The sequence below is a fragment of the Mustela nivalis genome (assembly GCF_964662115.1).
Source record: "Mustela nivalis genome assembly, chromosome: 1".
NCBI classification, from domain to species: domain Eukaryota; kingdom Metazoa; phylum Chordata; class Mammalia; order Carnivora; family Mustelidae; genus Mustela; species Mustela nivalis.
The window spans coordinates 125,143,532-125,162,374 of NC_139020.1; the positions used below are offsets into that span (position 1 = coordinate 125,143,532).

The window sequence follows — 18,843 nt, forward strand, 5'->3', positions numbered from 1 at the left end:
GAACCTCTCTGAAGGGTCTTCAGAAGGTATGACCTCCCCCTGTACAATGTTTCCTAAGACTGGGGGAAAAGGCTCATCTCACCTTAAATTTGCATTCAGTAAGCTGCAGGGGAAATGTGGCTCCTTTTACTGGCTCAAGCCCCTCCCCCCAGACCCAACTGCGTGTTCACAGACATAGCACAAGCAAGCCGTCTAAAATAGGCTTCAGTGGTTTTTACAGAATCGGCCTGGATATGAACTTTCCAAATGCAGTATGCAAACTGAAATCAGGGCTGATGGTCTATTACTGGTGATTGTTTATATCTATCTGCCAGTGGCTTCGTAAGCTGCATATCTGAGGCTTCAAAACTTCATATTTTATTCAGCTCTCCCTTTGGGTTCCATCAGTGAGAGAGAGTCTAATATATTCTGCTTCTTGGGAATCACAAGGTACAGAAGGTATTCCTTCGCTCCCCTTTGTGGGGAAGAAGGACACCTGTTAAGGATTCTCCTAGAACTTGGGGATGGACCCACTGGGGTCTGAGAACACACACTCTGACACCATTCTATGTAAACCCAGACATGCTTCTGCTCATTTTAATTAGACAGATAAAATTAGCAAGGAGATTAAGAGAAAAGGAGAAATTAAAAATATTTAAATGTTAGGTGGAATTTACAAAAGCGAATTGAACAATGAGGTACAAGAAGGAATGCAGAGAAACACAGACACATTTGAAACATTCCTCGGATGCCACACGGCTTACGCCAGTCCACAGATCAGGTAAGAAGAATTCTCCCTTGCCATCTCTTGAATTGCAGATTTCAGGGATGTGGAAGAACATTCTCCAGAAACACTTTCCTTCTCCTTCTCTTCAGATGTTACCAAGAACAACTAATCAGTCAGTATCATTCTAGAATGGCCCACACTGCCTCCAATTCAAACCACTCACCTGTTTCTTGTCTGAATTTGCAAGCTCCTGAGAGTTTTTTTTTCCCCTTTCATTTTATTTTTCTCCCTGCCCTCTCTCCCCATTGAGCCCATGGGCCAACTGGGCCAGTCAGAACACCAAACCAACAACACTTTCCAGCCCCTTGGGATTTTCCGGGGGCAAAGACTTCCCGGTTCTTCTTTCTTGTTTGCATCTGTTACGAACAAGCACAGTCATTTTAGAAGACAGACATACATGTGTGTGCTCCTGCACACAGAAACAGGTTTTTCTTTTTTTTTTCCCCAATTTGTGGTTTCTTTTTCCTTTTTGCAGAAAATGCAAACAAAAGAGAAACAAGGTTTTCAATTGAAGGTACATCTCTTCTTCAATATGAAGACATTAATTGAATTGGTTGGATCCCCCATGCAGTGGTCAGCAAGGTCCTTTGGCAACTGACAGAACGACATCTGGAGACTCAGGAGCTGGGGTTTGCTTGAAGGAACTTCCCTACATGAGTCATGAGCAAAGGGAAATGGATGTGGGAGAAGGGAGAGGGCTCGTGGGGAGGAGTACAAAAGGAGAAAAGAAAAGAATGTCATTGGTGAGGAAGAAAATGGAAAACTGCCTGTTTCTTCCCTCTACCTCCTTCCCTTTCTTCCTGTGGATGGGTGACTCCAGACCCCCGAGGGGGGAGCGAGTTTACTCTTGGTTCCCCTGATGCATATTGTTTTGTCTTCACTTTCGTTGAACGTCACCTTTTCGTGCTTTTATGATCACAGATTGGGTTTCCCACGGCATCTGAAACATGCTCTGTCACTGAGAAGTGAAGGTTGCCCATTAAGAACAGGTCCAATTTCTTCTTCACTGATGTAATGCATTTCTCAGTCAAGAAGCCCATCTTTCCAGAACATTCCACAGTGGTAAACCTCTGGTGTCCTCTTGAGCCTGGTCCTTTTCCTTCCTCTCCTCCCCCCAGAAAATGAGAGTTCTCATGCCATTGCCGTTGGTGACTGACTCATCTGGACCCTCATAGAATGAATGCTGTTCAGGATTTTCTTCTGATGACCTGCCAAGGTGACCCCTATTCTCAGGAGGTCTCTGGGAGGGAGAAAGCCACACACAAAAAAGGCACTTTAGTGTTAGGGCAACATTTCACAGATCAAAGCTCGTCACAGAAGGCAAGTTCTTGAAATAGTTGAACAGACTAAATAAAAGTGTTTAAAATCCAACACTCAAGTTTACCCAAGTCTTTGGCAAGCGCCTACCTAGATATTTTCTTGCTTAATCTCACTTGCTTTATGCAGTGGCCCTCATCCCCAATGGCCTCTCCCACTTGGACAATCCTCGAAGTGTTGTGCCCTGTTCTTCACCTCTGGGTTCTGAAGCAGCCCCTTCCTTGTGTCCCTGACCCTACGTGGACTGGAACTTTCCTCTGTTGCTTTTATGAATACACCAAGCATACACTATATGGGGCTTTAGTTATGCTGTGGAGCTTTCTGCCTAAATTAGTGATCACCCACTGAGATCGGAAAGATGTGGGGTTTGCTGGGTTTTCTGATGTTTTTCCCCTGAGTTTCCATTTTCTGCCTCTGTTTGAATTTTAATGTCATGAATTTTTAAGAAGGGTGATCTCAAAATAACTTTCAAATATCTGCCCAAGCAGGAATCCAAGTAATGTGTTTAGAATAGGGGTTTGGATTGGCTTCATCTTTAAGCTGTGAGTCTTAATAGGATCAAGTTCATGGCTTATATTTAATTTTGGGGAGATCCATGCACCTTTCCCTAGTAAATAAATATTTAGTTAGTAAATAAAATAATAATAATATAGCATTGTTCGAGCACTTCTCATGTGCTGTATACTATCTCATTTATACCTAATGAAGCATTTCATGAATATTGACAAACCACTCAAAGTCCATAATAGTTTAAGCAGTAATTGTTTCTCATGTGCATCCTGTAGGCAGGCAATAGGCCAAATGCTTTGCTTGCACTAGTCCATTAACCTCTCACCACAAACCAATGAGATGGGTACTATTACTGTTTGCTCATTTGTGAACAAGGCAAGTAGGGCTCAGAGAAGTTAAGTAACAAGCTCAAGATCACACAACAGACAATTGGCAGTCACGCTGGGTTAGAACTCAGGACTACCTGGTTCTTAGCCACGCTTATAGAGCTGCTCTTAAAACTCTTCTTAGCTCCTACCTCTAGGTGCCTATGCTTCCCTCAACCCCTCCTTTCAGCTGGTGGTCAAGCACCTCCGGGCAGCAGCTGGCTCAGCTTGTCGAACTGTCCATGTCTTTTCAGCAAACACTTCTGAGAGGCATGCTTGAATTTGGAATTCACAAATTGTCCTGTAATCTATTTTATTTAGTTGCTCATGTACTTTTTCCATTTTTATCTCTCAAGAAACCAACTACATTGCTCCAATAGTGTGCCGGCATTTTTTACTTTGAACTAAATCCCTTAATTTTTCCTTTTCTGGACCAAAGGAAAGTACTACATTTGATTCCTTTAGTTGAGGAGGATTAGGGGGTGATGGCCTCACACTCAGCCATATCACAGTGAGGAAGCATGAGCAGCCCACCAGCATGGGCACCAACTTCTGCCCCTGATTCCAGGCTTTCCAATCCTCTAGGACATCCACTTTATCTCTGCAAGATGGGGAACCTGGTTTGCCACTGGTAAGTTCTTCTTCTCTTTTTGTGTGTTATTTGTTTGTTTGTTTGTTTGTTTGTTTTTGGTGGTGCCTGACAATAATTTATGGTGACAGGGAGTGCCTTGTTTAGGCATCAACAGAAAAATGAACCTACATTTAAAAAATGAATTCTGCTGTTTTGTGGATCGTGGGCTAGATGCATGCTCAAGCCATCTTGTTGGAGAAAGTGGAGGTTCCATCATTTCTGGCAAGAATCGACCTCAGAGAGGTAGAGCAGGACTCAGGGAAGACTGACTGCAAAGCTGTTCCCCAGGACAGAAGCTGCTCCTCTGGGGTTCAGCTCCTGGGGCTGGATGGGACCACCCCTCTCCCCTGGGACCCAGTAGCTGGCCCACCACAGGAGGAAATCTCAGCACTTAGCATGGTGTCTGGGATATAACAGGGGACCCGTAAGTGTTTGCCAATTGCCTGGAGGATTTACCGATCCTCTAACCTGGGAAATGTGTGTCACAGGCCACCAAGCCTCATATTGTCCATACACATTATGGACCAGGTGGCCAGTGAGGCCCCCTCTAGCCGGGTGCGTGTATTCAAAATTTAAACCTTGCCAACTTCAGTCCAGTGCTTCCCAGCCTTGGCTGCACAAGAGTCACGTGGGGAGTTTTAAACATCCCGATGCCCAGAGCTCAGCTTATACCAATTAAACCAGAAAATCTAGCAGTGGAAGTCAGGCATCCATATATATATTTTTTAAAGATTCCCAGGTCATTTCAGGATGCCACAAAGTTTGGGCATGATGTGCCGCCAGGGCAAACTGGTAGGAGGAGAAGGAAGTGGCCTTCAGGAGAGAAGGCTGTAGCTCCTGCTTTGCCACTCGTGAGCACTGAAGCTTCGGGTGCTAACTCACCTCCTTTCTGAATCTGCTGAGTGCAAGGGGGGAGCTAAGTAATTATTTCCCAAACTACCACACCACGAAACCCTGCCCATCCAAAAGATGGTTCAACAGTATTTAATAATTTTAAATAGGTTTCTTTTTTTCAGGATTTCTCATGGCCTTTACAATGCTAATATGTGTAGCGAATCTCCAAAAGAGTGATAAAGTGTTCAGTATTTCCCAAATTTATTTGACCGGGGGACCTTTTTTTCCAAGGAGAACCTATTAACATTTCCCAGAACAGGTGCTGCTCAGAACATTCTTGGGGAAGTGATAGACTAATGGATGTTAAAGACCCTTTCTGGTTCTCATCGTATTTGAATAATTTTAGTTTCCGTATTCCTCCACCCTCCTGTGGGAGCTGCAGACTGGTAAATAATTGGTGGGGGATGGAAACATCTGCTCATTCACGAGCGCTATCTAAGTACGGATCTGAGCTCCCCACACGTCTGGAATTGTTGCTGAATCAGTGCAGTACCCCTTCCTGCAATGTTGCTGAAGGTGCTGGCTGGCTGTGTTCTCTCCATCTGGATGTTCTTTTTGTTGGAGGAGAGACCCTTGATGATGAGACAAATGACCTATGGCTGTGACTTAGAAGAACTCCCCTTTGGGACCAGGATCGATCTCAGCCTCGCCACTCGAGCCCTCCATCTTTCCAGGGCCTTTCCCCACCAGGCCTGGTTCTAAACAGAAGTGGAGCTCTGGGGGTGAGGCCAGAGAGCAGAACTGGTCCCCTGAGCCACAGCACGGAAGGAGACTTGGTCCCCGCCCACAGGTGGCACAGAGGTGAACGCCCATCACTTACTCTGATGTCATCTGGGTGACCAGCTGGAGGGAGGTGAAGCCAGCGGTGAGGAAGCTGTCCCTATACTGGACCATTTTGATGGCACTGAGCCAGTCATCCACGGTGGTGAAGGCCGTGAAGTCTGGAATGGAGCGGTCTAGCAGGGGCTGGGAAGGCCTGTGACAGAGAGACAGAAAGAGACAGACAGACAAGGAAGAAGTGAGCCCACAACTTCAAAGGTGTGTGGACAGAGCCACACTCTGGGCAGACAGCAGACTTCATGCAGGTTGAGAGTACCTTGCTGACAGGATGCGGATTACTGGGGAGACCTGCACTGACCCTTCTTTCCTTCAGAATTCTGGTGGTGAGGTGGCCCCTCCCCTGCCTGTGGGCCCTGCTACACTTCAGCTGGGCCAGACAGATAGATTGAGGCAGCATGCAGTCTGGAGGAAGAGAAGGCCTGTTCCTCCTTTGCAAACTGGGATTGAGGAGCTTCACCATCCAAGAATATGGTTCTTTTAAAAATATATGAAGTTTACTATAACCTTCCCAAATCTATAGGTAACATTTAGGTATAGGTAACATTTTTTTTTTTTTTCCTGGTTCTGTCCTCAGCTAATTAAAATCAATGGAACAGAACAGCCCTCTCTGGCACATTCTCAAAGCAAACACCCCACAAATCAACCCACAAGGCAGGGTTCCACCTTGACATATCCGTCAACCCCCAAGACCCATGCCCAGTCCTTCACCAAGAATTAAAGATGTGACCTCCAAAATCTCTTGAACACATCCATCTCTTTCTGCACCATTACTCCAACTTAGGACCCTATCTTCTCCATCATTATTGCTGCAATATTCTCCTGCCCATCTTCTTCACACATGTTCCTTCTTCTCGACATAAGGTCTACACTGTAGGTGGGCGTTCTTTGAAAAATGCAGGTGCATCATGTGCATAACCCTCACCCTGATCCCGAGCCATGTCAAACCTTTCAATGGGTGCTCGCTGCTCTGAAAATCCAGCCCAGAAGCCTTCACAGGGCCTACAAACTCTGAGTGTCTGGCCCTTGCCCACCTCGCCAGCCTTAGCCCTGACCCAGTCCCCTCATAGACTGGACTCTGAACACACTGACCCTGTCCTTCCCATCCTTGAGGCTCTGCATATGCTGTTCCTTGGCTGGGAACACCTGTTCCTCTCCTCAAATCTTCCTTTCATTTGGTTCATGCATTCCCTCCCTTCAGCACTCAACTGGAAGAACGCTCATCAGGGATGTGTCCCTGATACCAGGTAAGGTATGTGTCTATGCTATCCAACACCATGCACCTCCCTGTCATAGTGGCTATCAAGGCCTCAAGTCTGCATTCCTTTAAGTGATCCTCTGGGTTTGGCACTCCTAAATGATTCTAAGCTCCAATAGGGCAGGAATCAGGTCTATCTTGTTCATTCGATACTGCTGGCAATGGGCACAGAGCTTAGCATGTAAGTGCCCAGTAAACTATGGTTGAAAAGATCAGCTAATCAGCCAGCTAACACTGCAGTGTTAGAGAGTAATGTAGAGCTGACTGTTGCTGACAGGAGCCCAAAGTCATTCTGTGCATTCTCTCCTAACAATCCAAAGGCTTTGTCTATGCCCCACAGCAATCAGAGCTTTTACTTGCCAATAAGTTGGCCAAGGTTCCAAGTCTGCAGCTCTACCTGGTGTGGTTAACAGAAAGGATGCCTTCTGGAAATAGGATCTCCCAGAAGTGGGGCCTCATTACCACTCCTCAATCATTACAGAGCCAGCAGAAGGTGGAAACCCAGATGGGTATCTTGATATCTGCCCATAGCCCATGCTGGGAGTGGGAAATACTTTAGAGAGGTGAGGAAAAAAAAAAAAAAAGGAAAAATGTCTTGGAGTTTCTTCCATTGGTGGATAAACTTAAGCACCTCACCCTTACTGTTAACATATCTAAAGGCTAGCAGCCTTGCTATTGGGCCTGCCCCCAACAGTGCGACCACCCACACCCAGGAACCATGCCATTCTGTGAAACTCACACGGCGGTGATGGTTGCCACAGTCTTGAGACTTGCCGGGTTCCGGATCATCTTGTCCAGGGTGTTGACAATCTCCGCGAAGCGGGGCCGACTGTTGCGGTCCTTCTGCCAACAGTCCAGCATGAGCTGGTGCAGAGCAGCTGGACAGTCCATGGGTGGAGGCAGCCGGTAGTCCTGCTCAATGGCATTGATGACCTGCAGTGACGCACATGGGGACAGGTATGATGGGGTGAAGAGACACCAGCAGACATAAATTCATAAATTAGCCCTTAAGGATGGAGCTTCCCTGAATCAGGGGCTCTCCTTCCATGCTCAGGTACCTCTCACCATAATGGGCTGTATATGTACTTAGCCTTTTGCCCTAGACTGTGGGCTCCTGGAAAGTAGGGACCATGTCTCACTGTTCCTTCGTGTCCTCAGCATGTGCAGCAAGGCCTGACATACTGAATCTCTGTCAATGCTTCCTGAAGGATGAGCTGGTGAATGGCTTGAACTTCTCTCTGTATCGGGACATCAGGCACCATTCTGCCTTGTTGGCAGCTGGTGGCACGGGGCAGTGGTGGAGCAATGGCACTTGGGAAACCTAGTGAGTCTGTTAGTTCTAAAGGATACCCTGCGAAGCCTGCAGTGGCCTGGTCCTCACACTGCTAAGGGAGGGAAGGGATCAGCATTTGATAGAGAGCCTACTTTGTGTCAGGGCCCTTCTCGAAGCTTCCCGTGCTCTGTTTGCCTTCTTCTCCACGATGCAGCACCATGCATTGGGTTGAAGATAATTTGGCTACGTAAACTGGTTAAGTACAGTGACAGCGGTCAAAATAACACGGCGAGTGAGCTAAAATGAACCTTCCCGATCAGGTTTAGGTAATTTGCGCAGTCTCTGGGGGACAATTTTGTTCAGATTTCCAGATCTTTAAGTACTTCTTCCTACTTTTCATATGTTGTAAGAGTTTTTTATTTTTTAACACCTTACTTCTTAATTTCCAATTCATTTAAATCAATTATGCTTCTTCTATTTTTTTTTTTTCCATCATCGTGAAGATAATTGTAAACGACCCAGTGCTAAACATGTGAATTTATTATGGTTCCCTCCTACCACAATGGAAGGCCTGGAATACAATGAGCGCCTTGGAGTGATGTTGCAAAAATGTACCTATTGAAATGGAAATGTACTCACATTGTAATATTAGGTAAAAGAGCAGGCGGCATAACTGCAGGTTTAGTATAATCTTGCTTTTGGAAAAAAAAAACCCCAAAATCAAAACAAAACAAGAAACAGTAATTACACCCATGCATACAAAAGACCTTGGAAAGATACATACCATGGTGTTAATGACGGTTGCCTCTGGGCAGGTAGACCCAGGAGTGCTCTTTATGTTTCTCTTTTTGCTTGTGTTTTTATTTTCTATAATAATTATACATTGATTTTATATTAAAATAAACAGCTCAAGCACCTTAAACAACAAAGGAAATAATTTGGAGTTCAGGGATTTTCAGGTGTTTTTGCCTCTACTTTAAAAAAATGTCACATTCATTTCATTCTTCTTCTTTTTTTTTTTTAACCTTGTAGATCTGTCAGAAATTAAGCATTTTCAATCAGTTTATATTTTTACAAATTCTATGCCCAGTATATAGGACATAAAGTGGGGCATGAAATAATACGACCTGAAGTCATTAGAGATAATCAAGGTGTATTATTCCTTCTCTTCTAGGTGGTGGGAAAGCCAACAAGCATACAAACCATACCGATATTAGCACTATCCAGAAACTGGGGACTGGAAACATTCACTTTATGTTATGCCGCTGACAGACTTTTAGCCAAACTCCTGCCAATCAAATCACCTTCTCTCCTTTTAGGAGGGCATTACAGCCCCACTTCTCCAGGAGGAAACAGAGGCACACAGTGCAAATAACCTGCCTGGGGAACCACAGTTAGGAAACGGTAGGACTGAGAAGACATTGCAGGAGGGTCTGATTTTAAGTCTGGAGTATCCTGAAGCCCTCGTTCCCTAGGCCTCTGTTGGGCTGCCACTGTAATCAGCCTGGAGAACAGTCCAGAAATTGATGTCTTCAGGGCAGCAAGCAGGGGTATGGAGCTCAACCAAGTCATCCATGAGGAAGGGTGGCCGGGGAGCCTTTCCATCAGCCTGGCTCATAAATTGGCACCTTTTTCCAGTTCCTTCTAGGCAGCCAGACTGAGGGGCCCTGTCACAAAGTCCCTAGTCACTGTGGAGACAAGTGGGATTATCCATTGAATGGCTCTTCTTGGATTCCCTAAGGACAAGCTATGTAGGGCTAGCGGGAGGGTCTAGTGTCTATTCTCAAACCCTCATCAGGCTAGGGGCCCCCAAAGTCTTCCAGTGTAGGGCAGCTCACGTTCCTCTAAACTGCTGGCATCTCTGCTCAAATTATTTGATGCTAGAGCCCCAAATAGTATGTATTCCCACTGGCAAGCTTCTCTCCCATCTGCCCGTAACCAGAGGGAGCACCAGAGTCAGGGCCCTTCAGCAGGAGGCCCAGCTCTATGGTATGACCCACTGACCCAAGCTTTCCTGGGCAGAGTGCCACGAACGAACCTGGGGGACCCGTGCACACAGTGGATCATCTCTCTGTAATCTATGGATCAAATGCAACCGAGCTATGCTTCCCATGTCTCCTCTGCACGCCCCCTCATTGGACATGTTGAAGACTGTCCTGCCATTTGCTTTTGTGTTTCCTCTGTTAGCTTGGTAGACCCTCTTTCTTTTCAAGAGGACATCAGAACCACTGATCCCTCCTCCCCACAGGTCAGCCAGGAGGCAGACCCACACACAGTGCTGGGGACGGTATAGCATCATAGCTAAGGACAAAGACATTGGTGGCCTGGGTTCGAATCCAAGTTTCACTTCTTATTTGCTTGAGAACCTTGGGAGAGTCACTTGACTTCTGGAAATTTCACAGATGAGGTTAGTAAAAAGATTAGATGACATGACGAGGCGATGTCCAGCACCATACACGTGAACAGCAGAAGGCATCATTTCATCAGATGGGGGCTGTCATTCCTACCACGTGTAACACAGTAGCTGTCTTGGCAAAGGGGGTTACTGTTGCACTTCTGGTCACTTGAAGGCCTAGAAGGTAGTGTTTGAGAAGCACCAAGCACATGGTGGGGGAGCTAATGAATACCAGAACCTTATTTCTCACCTTCCAAGATAGAGGATACTCACACTTGTGTTTACAAAATGGAACTTCATGCCATTTGCTATTTCTGTTAGATCATTTTGTTGTTACTACTTGAATTGATATTCTGGAAGCCATGGATGTCTCTTGTACATTGAAAAAAAAAAAAAGCCTTTATTCTTCACCCCAAAGAAAAAATTATTTTGGTCATTAATTGATTTATCTGCTGCTTAAGTCTTTCATTGAAATGCTGTGACTTTGGAGAATTTGACTCTTTTTAAGGATCTGGGTATTTTCCAAATTTTCTGAGTATATAACTTAAAATCAAATTAAAACATCATCATTTGAAAAAAAGAACTGTGGTCCTCTAGTGGGGTTTGGGGACCATTCTTGGTCACGCCTGCCTTGCTAACAGATGTGGAAAACAGGGAGGAGACAGGGAGAAGCCCCTTCCATCTGGCCAGCCAAGGGCTGTAAACACCTGCTACCATGTTTGAACTGTGTGAAAAGATACAGACCAAGCTTGGGGGCATAGAGTGGTCATCTGAGCAGACTCTTGGAATTCATCAGAGTGAGTCCTGGGTCCCTTTCCTTGGTCTGTAGCAGGTTGGGATAAATGGCTGTTGAAAACACTGGAGATTAGAACGAGATCAGATGGCATCTCCAGAGAGAAGGGAGAGCGAGGGTGTGGGAGTAAGAGAACCACATGAGGCAACTGTCACTCGGGCAGAATAGGTGGCTGGCTCCCTTGGAATGGTCTGCAGCAACCTTTGGGCCTGAAGGCCAGCACAAGCCAGCACCCTAGGAGGCTGGGGCAGGGAGGGGGGAGGGGCCGCCTTTGTTCCCCTAGACCTGGAGAAGGCAGGGGCTGGGAGGGGACAGGGGCTGTTGGTGTGACCCCAGTGCCTCAGAGAAAGTGACTGGAGCTTCTTGGGAGAGGAGCGGGGCCCCTCCCCGGGTCCTCCCATCCTCTGTGGGCTACCAGTAGCGCCCAGACAGGTCTTTCTCATTAGCGAGTCCGGCGGCACCTGCTCCACCTTCCGCAGGGGAGACCGAAGTGGAGAAGCTCAGTGTCGTGGAGGAACCAGGGCAGAGGGGGTTAAGTCGAGCTCTGATGTTTCAGTAAAACCGCAGCTCCTCTCCACAGACACTGCCACTCTCATTATCTCTGTCAATCAGATCCAAGCAGCAGAACTTCCAAGTTCTCTCTCTGGCTGACAAACTCTCTGTACATGTTCAAAGACCTTCCTGGGCTCCGGAAGCCCAATTACCAGCACTCCGACTTGCCTCTGCAATTCCCTTTCTTAAAGCCTTTCAATTGTCATCTGTAGAATCCTCTACTGCCACCACCTCCTGGTTTCTGACGAGTGGGGCTGCAGCCCGGGGCAGCCGCGGCCCCTCCTGGCTGTCTCTCAGGCCAGGCCTTTTCCGAGGGGGCGAAAGGCACCTCCTTCCATCCAGAGAAGAACTGCCCTCAGGGCCATGTTGAGGGGACTTGTCTGGGAGAAATACCACAAAACTGGAATAAACTGCTACTTTGCATATATTCCTCTTCCCTTTGAGACGCAGCTCGAGAGTCAAATATCTGGAAAGCCCTCCTGACCTCCTCCTTCTAAGTGTTCCCACCACCCAGTGTACGTGCCCCCGGACTGTGGACACCCAGGGACAGAAGCGGCAAGCACCATGCCCAGCAGTGATGAGTGTTTGCTGAATGACTGATCTGGGAATTCTGGAAGTCTGCTATCGGAAATTCCATTTGTTTTCATTCTAGGTGAATTTATCTGCTGAGAATATCTTGAATGTCAAATCTCGCCTGGCAGAAGGTTTCAGAATCCATTCTTTGTGTGCTGAATTGTTCTTAATGGGATTAAAGTCTCAGGGAAGGGCCTCCATGGTTCTGGATCCCATCTATTACTCTAACAGTCTGTATGGGACCGGGAGGCCACTGATTTCGTGAACGCAGCCTCGGCATCAATTCTGACACTTTCTGTTTTGACATGTTCCAGGGGCAGAGGTGAGGCATGGATAATCAGAGATGAGAGGGGACCCAGAGGCCTCACATGGTCCTGAGACCTAGTTAACCTGCAACCCTTTTACCAGCACCCCTGGAGGCTGGGAGGAGCCCGTCCCGTCCCCACACTCCCCCTGGGAAAGCTTTCCCGAGCTCCTACACAGCCACCTCTCTTGATCCTCTGAGCACCTGCTGTGGCTCTATACCTCAGGTGGGACAGAGGGCTTGCCGAGGCCAGATTTCTCAAGTCGGCCATACCTCAGAGCCACGGAAGCAGGGAGGTGTGGATAGTCACGCTGGTTGGAGAAGAAGTGTGCTGGGGATGGCCCTGCCCCTCCAGCTGCTAGGTTGGGAAATGCAATAACCGGCCCCAAGGGGATGGGCGGAGTAAGCGGAATGGAGGAATGCAGGTTTAGCAATCTGCTCCGCTCCCAAGGAAGGGCAGGTATTGAAAATACAGAAGCGGAATGGTCTGGAGGAACAGCCCAGGACCAAACGCAGTGTGGAAATCCAGATATGACTTTAAATTGGGGCTTTAGCAAAGCAAATCATCCTCAGAAGTCTTCCTCACCTTGCAGTGGTTATGAAGCAAAGGATCCCATCTGGAACACCTCTGCTTAAAGCATTCCAGATGACTCTTCCCCTTCCTTGCCCACCTCTGTCCTTGGAGGGAAACCTGGAGCGGTGCTCAGATAACACTGCTCCTGTGGGCCATCTGAATGTGACCAGCTTTGGGAAGCCCCATCAGCTCCTCCTTCACTGAGAGGTGACAGAGCAACCCCCCCCCCCCACCAAAGAGTAGATTTTCAGCAAAGAAGGGTCCTTTAGGATTCCTGTCTTTAAAGCAGAGAGGTGTGAATGACGGAGAAACTGCAACCTGCTCAAGGCATCACATCTGTTAGAACAGACAGCTCCGCTTCCCCTCTGTCACCCATGGCAGGACAGCACACAGCCTGGGCGCTTTGAAGAAGGGCCAGAACTCCTGCCATTGGGCCTGTCCTAGATCATGGTCCACAGTCATTCAGAACCAGCTCCTGGGGCTTCTGGGTTGGCCCAGGCACCTTTACGGGTGCCTGTGGGGCTATTGGCGTTACCACATCTCCATGCCGGACTCTTGGATTAGCCCAAACACTGGTGTCAAGGGGTTCCTTGTACCCCTGCCCGGACACCTCAGGTTCAGATTGTAAGGCCCTGAGCTGACACCAGATAGGAGGGCTGGCTTGCCACTGCCAATGAGAACCCTTGGCTGGGGATTCATGGCAATCGGTTACCGCCGATACTCACATCTTGGTTGGACATATCCCAGTAGGGTCTCTCTCCAAATGACATGACTTCCCACATGACAATGCCATAGCTCCAGACATCGCTGGCAGACGTGAACTTGCGGTAGGCGATGGCCTCTGGAGCTGTCCATCTCACGGGGATCTTCCCTCCCTGGAAGACAGAGAAGTTGGTCAGCCCAACGGTCAGGTTTCTAGTTGAAGGCAGGAGAAAATGAACTCGGTCTGTATGTACTTTGCACTCCCCTCGGGCCTCCTACACCTTGTGAATTACGGTAGCCAGAAGAGCCCACCCCGTATGGCTAGCTTTCATTCTGCACCCACGTACAGGGGTTGGGTAGTGGTGGGGGATTTGTGTGGCCCGTGCTAGTCTGACACCGTATCTGGGCACACCTGTGGGGTGGTTGCTGTGCTGGGGTTTTGTTGGTCCCCAATTCCCTGCACGCTGATCCTAATGTTGAGTCAGGGGGAAGCAAAACAAACACAAAAAGGAAGAACATGGCAGGCAGTCCTTCCTGGGGGCCTTCTACTACAAGGTCGCACCCTGCTGCCCCCTACCCCATTTTATTTGTGTTCCACCTGTCGGGGTTGGTGGGGGGGTTCCTCACCCTGCAGCTTGAGGACAGCCCTGGGCTGCACTGGGTTGAGCGGCCCAGTGCCAGGTCTCTGTAGGCGCTGGCCACCTTCCCTGCCTTTCGGTGGAGGTTGATATTTGGAGGCTGGAGATAGACTTTTCACTCCTATGTCTGCTTCTCCTTCTTGCCCTCCGAACCCACACTGGATGTTTCCAGCTTGGCTCTCTGCTTGGCCCTTAGCTTGTCTGCCAGACCTTGGCCTGTTTTGAGTACCTAAAGGATGGCTATCCTCCATTTTTTCCGTCAATGTTAGGCAGTGAGCTCTACTTCGTGCCAGGTCCTTTTTGAGGAGCTGGTGTTCCAGACATGAGCCAGGCATGGTCCCTGCCCTCAGGCTGCACAGGGAGTGGGGAAGGAAGACAAGAAAACAGACACAGAAAATGTGTCGTTCGCAAGACAGAAAGTGAGGAGGGTGAGGCCGAGGCAGAGACAGGGTGTCTGAGGGCCAGAGTAGACGCCCTAAAGTAATAGACAGTGGGTGGCGAAGGTGGCCACGAAGCCACAGGACCAGTGTCCTGAGGGTTTAAGAGCAAGCACCTGGAGCCTTTGCATGGGTCTGGAAACCAGTACAGCCCCATTCAAACTATGTGACCTTGGGCAAGTTACCTAACCTCTGTGTGCAACTCCTTCTCATCAGCAAAATGGGGGGGGACAGTCTCACCTATGTCATCTGATTGCTGGGGGGATTATGTGAGTTCCTATCCACACAGTGCTTGGGACAGGGCCTGGCATGCCCCATGCATGAGAACTGTTACTCCACTCTATCTTCAGTCCCAGGGGACAAGCAGCAGAAGTTCACCAAAGACGGGGGAGGAGGGAAGCCCACGCAGGGAGGAGTGTGTGCAGGTGCCAGGATGAGAACGGGGATGCTAACCAGCTGCAAGGGGGAGCTGGACATGGCTGGAGCTTGGCCACCCCTAGGGGGAGGGAGGGGCAGGGGCAGAGAACAGGGGATGCCCTCGGCTCCTCGAGGTGAAGTGGGGGCACTTGCCAGCACTGCTCTCCGCAGCTCATCCCTCTCTAGAACAAATACGATCCTCATTCTCATGTCTTCCTGCCAAGGGGCAGGCTTTCCCTCCCCAGCCTTTCCCCCTGCCTGGACTCTGCCTGCACAATACACAGACTCCCTCCCTCCCCTCCACAGCGGACTCAAGCCTCCACCCGAAAGAGGCTATATTTATACTGACCGCTCCGGATCTGTTCCAGTCACCAAAGATGCATGTTGGACTTGGGCACAAATACCTCTAAAATGTGTAAGTGGTTAATCTGAGGGCGAGCAACAGAGAAAGGAGCAAGAGGCAGAGTGTATTTATATCTGGTTTCCTGACCGGGTCTGGGAGGAGTAGGGACCCCTACCCGGCCAGGACCTCCCCAGGTACACATCCAGCTTCCTGCAAAGGAGCCAGCCCTGATTTCCCCTGAGGACGACAGCAGGCCTTTGCTGTGGGAGATAGCCTCTGCTCAAATGCCAGCGTGACAAATGCCTAGAGGGAAGGCCTGGGCCTCTGCTGCACTCAGCTGCTTTGTTCTCGCTGGCCCCAGAATAGCAGTGGGTTCACCGGCTTTATCTACCAGGCACCCAAGTCTGGGAAGAGAGGGGCGAAAATTCAGCCAGTGAACCAGGAGTCATCGAATGCCTGGAGGCCAGGGTCCGCCAAGGGAGTGGACTCCGCACCCGGAGAAGGCTTGGGCCCAGGGGAGGGGTTTCTGTTCTCTCAGAATACCTGGGTTAAGTGAGGCAGGAGAGAGCAGGAGTTTAATTAATGTGACTGTGTGTGTGTGTGTGAGAGAGAGAGAGAATGTGACTGTGTGCGCGCGCGTGCACGAGAGAGAGAGAGAGAGAGAGAGAGAGAGAGAGAACAGGGCTCTGTGACTGAGTACTTATCAGTATGTGTGAGAGCAGAGTGGGCGATGGAGAGAAAGCTTGGCTGTGTAGGTCTGTGGGTAAGAGTTCGGGCTTATCTTCTGTGTGTCTGTGTGTGTCAGAGAGGGGGAGGGGCGTGAAGTGGCTCTTCTGAATTTCAAAGAGGTGGTTTGGGAGTCTGAAGGTGTCCTCTCTGCCAAGTCTGGAGCGGACCCCAGGGGCTGCCGGTGACAGCTGTTGAGTTGCTCCCTCTCGCATGTAAAGTGGCGGAGCGGGGCCCGCTGGGCCTGCTGGCAAAGCGCCTCGGCCCTCCCGCCACCTTGCGCTGCCGGGCCTCACTGAGCACTGAGTTTGGCCTGTCACGGCCACCGCCCCCCACCAATCCCAGTAGGGAGCAGAGCCTTCCAGAAGAGCTGCCCTGGACAGACAGGTGACAGCTTGTCATACCAGCTCTCTCACTTAGCCGAGAGAGCAGGTCCATGCTGACCTCCAAGGCAAACAAGAGGAAGGGAAAGCGGGTGGGCGGCGAGGTGCAGCACAGGGATGGCTGCTTTCCTTCCTGGGAATTTTAAACTTCTCTCAGCCTTTCAAACATCACATCATCAGTGTTGCCTTCTGATGCTCAGAGGTAATTATGGTGAGGATTATCTAACTTGTCTTTGGTTATGTGAAAGGAAAACTATTAATTTAGGTGTAGTGACCAGCCCCACGGAGGGAGACTGGAAGAAAAGTTAATGGAATGGTGTTACAGCAGGCAGGGGTCTGCTAGAGAGGACAGTCCTCCTGCTGGGAGAGAAGTCTGAGCCAGAAGGCCCAGGGCCAATGTACTCATATGATTGCAAAGTGCTCTAGGAGTCACTGGCTCTCACCAAAGCAGGCATGAGAGCACAGAGAATGTGTGATTTGGGAAGGAGCAGGAGGGAAGAATTCTCAGGGGTTGAGGAACAGCTGAGGCTCATTGGGAAGGAAACTGTGTCCACATGGGCAAAGAAAGGGTGACAGTGGTCTTCAAGGGTGTGCTGTCCCCAGCACAGGGTTTCTTTCTCCAAGACACCAGATGACTGCTATTGCCAGGGACGCGAAGACAGTCTGCATTCTGCAGGGACCCAGTTTCCCCAGAGCTGCCACGGGGCCACTGCTGGGATGTGTGGGAGGAAGAAGAGAAGAAAAGGAGGAGCATCTCACCCCTATCTCCCCAACAAGACTTCAGACCCTGACCTTCCACATGAAGCTTTACACTGAGTGGTTGTGCTGCTGAGAAATTCTTCAAAAGTTTGAAATCCACTGCTTTAGAATAATCATGCTTTCATCCTGGTATAAGGCAAACTCTAAAGTGTGTGTGCGTGTGTGTAATTCGATGAACTAAGAGAAGATACTCAGCAGGGGATTAATTCGGCAGTGGGTTATACGCAGCTAACCCACACCTGCATGGGACCACCAGGTCGAAGGTCTCCGCATAGAGATCCATCAGTCCCTCAGCCGCAGCCAGCCTTGCAAAAGCATTGAGGTGGGACCCACGCTGCCCAGCACCCTGGCGGAGAGGAGGCAGTCCGTGGTGAGACTCAGCTCCACTCTCAATGATCAGTGGATAGCCCCAGTGCTCCCCAGCCAGCTCACTCTCTTGTCACAGTGAGATTAAACATAACAGCTCATAGCTTTGGTTCTAAAACTCAGTCAATTGTGGAGCTTTGGAAGCCAAAGTCTGAGCATAACACCCATTCCCCTTGCTGACAACTTATCCCAGTGATGCCCATAAAAGTAACACTTGCGTGGGCGAGAGGCATTGCTACAGTGCTTTTCTCTGCCATCTTGTGTGAGATGAAGTCTCAGTGGGCATGTAGCAGGAATCAAGACACTCATGAATACTGAGTGTGGTGATAAAAGACTTGTCCGTCAAATACTGGGACCATGCTGCATGAGGAATCCCCGGGAAGTCTGGAAGCGATAGGTTTATGACCAAGAGCATCATGCAATATCTCTGAATTCCACAATAAACAACTCTCCAAAAGGTTTACAGCATATAAAACATATTGGGGTTGTTGGGAAGATCCAGCATGATATATGTGTGAACCACTCAGTGTATTATTGTTACCATTAAACAAGATTTATTGGGTTGTGTTTGTTGGATTGTATCCCACTCAGCCCCCATTCCCCAAAGGAATATGTTCAAGTTCTAACCTCCTGTACCAGTGAATGTGACCTTATCTGGAAACTGGGTATTTCAAAATGTAACTAAGTAAAATGAGATCATACTGGATAAAGAGGTGGACCCAGCAGCCAAAGACTGGTATCCGAAGAGGGTCCTGTGAATACACAGAGACAGATAGGAGGGAACAATGCAGGAAGATGGAGGCAGAGATTGGAATGATGTACCTGTGAGCCAAGGAAGGCCGAGGATTGACAGCAACAGCCAGAAACTAAGAGAAGGGCATGGAACAAATTGTTCCCTAAAGCCTTGGGAGGGAGCGCTATCCAGCCAGCACCTTGGTTTTAGACTTCTAGCTTCCAGAACAGCAAGAGAAAAAATTGGGGTGGTTGAAAGCACTCAGTTTGTGCTACTTTGTAACAGCAGTCACAGGAA

At 48.9% G+C, this 18,843-nt stretch overlaps 1 protein-coding gene across 1 annotated transcript in view; it reads right to left on the reverse strand.

Annotated features, from left to right (window-relative positions):
• Window positions 1–543: 543 nt before the first annotated feature.
• The window catches only part of EPHB1 (EPH receptor B1), a 417,459-nt gene continuing 399,159 nt past the window's right edge, over window positions 544–18,843 (reverse strand). Inside the window, exons 13-16 of the mRNA XM_082715150.1 lie at window positions 13,768–13,917; window positions 7,318–7,511; window positions 5,304–5,459; window positions 544–2,006 (exon numbers count right to left, since the gene is read on the reverse strand). Coding sequence (XP_082571276.1) covers window positions 1,898–2,006; window positions 5,304–5,459; window positions 7,318–7,511; window positions 13,768–13,917 — 609 coding nt within the window. The 3' untranslated portion in view covers window positions 544–1,897. The remainder of the gene's footprint in view (window positions 2,007–5,303; window positions 5,460–7,317; window positions 7,512–13,767; window positions 13,918–18,843) is intronic.